Source organism: Onychomys torridus, chromosome 1 (genome assembly GCF_903995425.1).
Source record: "Onychomys torridus chromosome 1, mOncTor1.1, whole genome shotgun sequence".
Lineage (NCBI taxonomy): Eukaryota > Metazoa > Chordata > Mammalia > Rodentia > Cricetidae > Onychomys > Onychomys torridus.
Genome location: NC_050443.1, coordinates 84988456 through 84993119, shown reverse-complemented (window position 1 = coordinate 84993119; position 4664 = coordinate 84988456). Strand labels below are relative to the sequence as shown.

General features: G+C 38.8%; 1 protein-coding gene across 1 annotated transcript; it reads left to right on the top strand.

Annotated features, from left to right (window-relative positions):
* The first annotated feature begins 2903 nt into the window (after window positions 1-2903).
* LOC118574002 (olfactory receptor 2AG2-like) lies at window positions 2904-3854 on the top strand. Its single transcript, XM_036174602.1, has one exon. The coding sequence runs from the start codon at window positions 2904-2906 to the stop codon at window positions 3852-3854; it is 951 nt and encodes a 316-aa protein (XP_036030495.1).
* Window positions 3855-4664: the final 810 nt, after the last annotated feature.

The following is a 4664-nucleotide window of genomic DNA, read 5'->3' as shown; positions in this document are numbered from 1 at the left end:
GATCTTGCCCTAGAACTCAGCTGATCACCTGCACTCACCTCCTTCACAGAGAAGACTAGCAATAGCACTGACTGCAGGACTATTACTCCCTGATCTTAGTGTCAGCCAAACAAGCTCTGAAGATTACCCTGACAGAAGAAACACCTCTCTTGTCTTCAGCATCTTTAACCTTTCTGCTTTTGGTGTTGGAGGTAAGGGCTCTGTCTCTGATTTAGACAATATGTAGGGGCTGTAAGTTTTCAGAAGCAACATCAAAAGCCCCCACTCCTCATAAATTCTCACATTCCTCAGTCTCAGACCCTAGCCTTTCCATCTTTATTTTAGATACACCAAACAGGAACCCACTTTGAATGTTTGGGGACACTTGCAATCATTCTTCCTTCTGTTTAAACATCCAGAATTCATGTTGCTGGATGGTTGGTAAAACTCAGTACTTGAATTTCTATATATTTGGATTTTCCTAAGCTCCTAGCATCTGAATCAGACCGTAGATGAATATTGTCTCACAGGGGGCTATCTAATGTCAGTTTAAGTTCCTTCTGCCTACATATCTGCTTGACACTGAAAATAATAGAGAAAAGCAATTTAAAAACAATTTTTAAAATTAAATACACTGAGCAATGACAGAGGGGACAAACTTATGAAAACACGAATTCTAGCTCCATCTACAAATTCTAGCTCCATTTCCTGAATTTCCTCTGGCCATTTCCATGAAGTAGAATTGCTTTTGGCCTCTGCTGACAACTCGATGTGAGCTCACCATGCTGCAAAACTGATTTCCAGAAATGGACTCTTCCGCTGCTAGCCTCATGTGCATGTCCTGCCCTTTCCCTTTAGTGGATAGAATGAAGAGGCAATGGTAAGGGTAGGAGAGAAACCATGAGTAATGATTCAGAGGGAAGTGTGTAAGACCTGGGGCTCTGCTTATATCACCTAATATAACCCCATTTCTCCTCTTTCCTTTGAAACATTGTCCAAACCTTGGCACAGAAATCTGAAAGAGTGTGCCAGGTAATTGTCCTCTTCCCTTTTTTCTCTTTCCATACATATTCTATCAAATCTATACAAAAGTTTTTTTTTTCCAGGTTTCACATATGCCAGAAGCACTACCCCAAAATGTCTTTTTCCACTTATATAGGCAAGGGATTTCAACAAAGAGTTTCTGTGGTAAGACATGTCATTTTGATATCATAGAACAAGTGGAAGATTAGGTGTGAGGAAACTGTAAGACATCATTTATGGGAGGACATTTCTCTGGCTGGCATCTGCCTACAGTTCAAGGAGTAAAGAGTATGAGAGGATATGCTGTACTGCTTTTCCATGCACATGATGTCACCTTCCACCATCTCTTTTTACACTACTGGGCTTTTTTACTTAGCCAAATCCTATTCATGTGTAATCAAAACTTCATGTGTTACTTCCTCAGGAAATCTGTTCCTGAAACCTCTCTTTTATGTTCTCCATATGCAATATTTTAATTTAACAATCAGTAGTCAAGATTGTATGATATGGATTTCTGTGTGATGTGTTTTTATATTTTTTGAAGTTACTCTAGAATCAAGTGCAGTTCCTTATACATTGTACAATCTTAGGAAATTTTGACTGAGTGAATGAAAAGAGTTGGATCATGTGACCCTTCTACTTATGATCCTCTCACTTATAGGTTATGATCTTAGATAACTGGTGTGGAGACACATAACATAGAAGGAATAAGTACACATGGTGGAAAAACAGAGGTACATTCAACGGTGAATTTTCCATTTCTCTTTTCATTTCATGCTTCCTTTCTTTTACCCAACTGTGAAATACATGCATTCCTAAAAAGTAGGCTATATAGACTCTCTCTCTCTCTCTCTCTCTCTCTCTCTCTCTCTCTCTCTCTCTCTCTCTCTCTCTCTCACACACACACACACACACACACACACACACACACACACACACACACCATCTACTTCCTTTCCTTTCCTTCTCAACTTCTTTCAAGTGGAACTATCATATGAATTCAGTATGTGGCAGGAGTCCATCCTTCCTCCTGGTAAGATCTGTGAAGACTGTAAACTAGTACTTATGGTCAGAGTCTTTCTCAAAATTCTACATAATGGTTTGGCTTTGGGCCTTGCTTAACATGTCTTATTTTTGTAACTCACACCATTTATTGTGTGCTATAAATATAGATATCTGCTATGTTTCTGTAAAGACCATCTATATTTTTATCCACTCCTAAATAAATATCTTGCCATTGCTTTTAGATAGGCATATACCTCTGTACTCCTTTACCACATTGTCATTAAGTTCTAACTCACCCACTACATCCAGTTTAGAATTAATTTTCATTTTGGAAGAGTAGCAAGTAGTCAATAAAGGAGAGGAGGCTGTTTGAAAAGTAAAAGAGATCATGTGGTCCATGGACCAAAGATTCCTCTTGTGAGGCAGCTATTAATTAGATCAGGAAGAATAGGCAGAATAGTCAAAGGAAGAAAATGAAACTATTTTGTGAATTAATCCTTAAAATCTGAATCATCATCACAAGCAGACTTCAGCTAGAAACAGAACTTAAATCCATGCCCAGTATGTTTGTTAATATGGAGACATACATGATTATTTCTACCTATAAAGATATTTGCCTATGTTCAGTTTACTTAATAACCTAAGAAAAAGATTCACAGCGTTTTGGAGTCCACAATGTGTTGCTTCCCATTTAATTGAGGCTGTACCAAAATTCAGTGAAAACATACAGAAACCAGAGAATACTTAGCTAAGAAAAAGAAAAAAATGCTGCATGAAACCCTTCTTATCCATTTCACGTTGTTCTAGGGCAATTCCAGATTGGGTTGAATTCCCTTACTTAGAAAGGCTTCTACTGAGAATGCATCTGTTTCTAGGCAACAAAAAGACCACTCAGAATGGAGCTCATGAACTCCACTTTGGAAAATGGCTTCATCTTGGTGGGTATTCTGGATGGCAGTGGCTCTCCTGAATTGATCTGTGCCACAATCACAGCCCTGTACATGTTGGCCCTGACCAGCAATGGACTGCTGCTCCTGGTCATCACACTGGATGCCCGGCTCCATGTGCCCATGTACCTCCTGCTCAGACAACTATCTCTCATTGACCTCCTGTTCACATCAGCTGTCACTCCAAAGGCTATGATGGATTTTCTGCTCAAAGACAACACCATATCCTTTGAGGGCTGTGCACTTCAATTGTTTTCAGCAATGACATTGGGTGGTTCAGAGGACCTCCTTCTGGCCTTCATGGCCTATGACAGGTATGTGGCCATTTGCCATCCTCTAAACTATATGATCTTGATGAGTCCAAAGGTCTGTTGGCTCATGGTAGCCATATCATGGATTCTGGCATCCCTTAGTGCACTAGGGCACACTGTATACACAATGCACTTCCCTTTCTGCATGTCCCAGGAAATCAGACATCTGCTTTGTGAGATTCCTCCATTGTTGAAGTTGGCTTGTGTCGACACCTCTCAATATGAGCTCATGGTTTATATAACAGGGGTGATATTTCTATTGCTTCCCCTATCTGCCATTTTTACTTCCTACTCACTAATTCTGTCCACGGTCCTACATATGCCCTCAAATGAAGGCAGGAAGAAAGCCCTAGTCACCTGTTCCTCCCACTTGACTGTGGTTGGGATGTTCTATGGGGGTGCCACTTTCATGTATGTCCTGCCCAGTTCCTTTCACAACCCTAAGCAAGACAATATCATCTCTGTGTTCTACACAATTGTCACACCCGCTCTGAACCCCCTCATCTACAGCCTGAGGAATAAAGAGGTCATTGGGGCTTTTAGAAGGATCTTGGGGAGACATATTCTGCCAGCACACTCCACCCTTTAGGAAGGGTTCACAGTTTGCCTCTCACTATTCCTTTCTCAAACAAAATTGCTATCTATATTCAGTCATTCTTTAATGTTATTCTCTAGCTTAGATGATATACATACACTATCATGTTTTCACATTATTTTCAATTGTTATTTGGTGTGAAAAGAGAGCTTAAGCTGAATCATCTGACACATATCACCCTGGTCTAGGGAGCCCCTTCATTTTTAAATTTTTACAACAGGCTAGAAGAGAAAGTTCCAATTGGATGTTTTAGGTGCATTATATGCTTGATGTTATCCTGGTACAGCACAAGATGGATATAGTCAGGGATTTGTTTTCCATTTCAACATCATGTAGTATCAGGAACACTGACGGTTTTAAAAACAGCAATCTGCATCTCTGAGCATCAGAGTATGGCCACTTTTGGTCCAGATTCTTAATTATCAGTAAAGAGAAATACCAAAGAAGATATTTTAGAATTCCTATTTATTAAGAAATTAGAAATTAATGGTGAAGAATACTTGACATGTGTCCCAGATTTGAAAAACATTAACACTGACTTGTAAATAAAGATGTAAATACATTGATAGTGAAAGGGGATTTGAAAATGGAACCTGGCATTTCTATTTGGGAACTTTCAAATTCTATTGATAATGCCTCAAAGTGAGATCAATAAAATACAATTGAAAGCATCTGTATATAAATAAAATATAAGAAACAGTGAGAATATAATTGTGTATTAAAATTATTTTAAGTACAAATACATAACCATGTTTAGAAACATCTAAAAGAAAAGTATGAGAAATACTAATTCTTGAGGCAAAT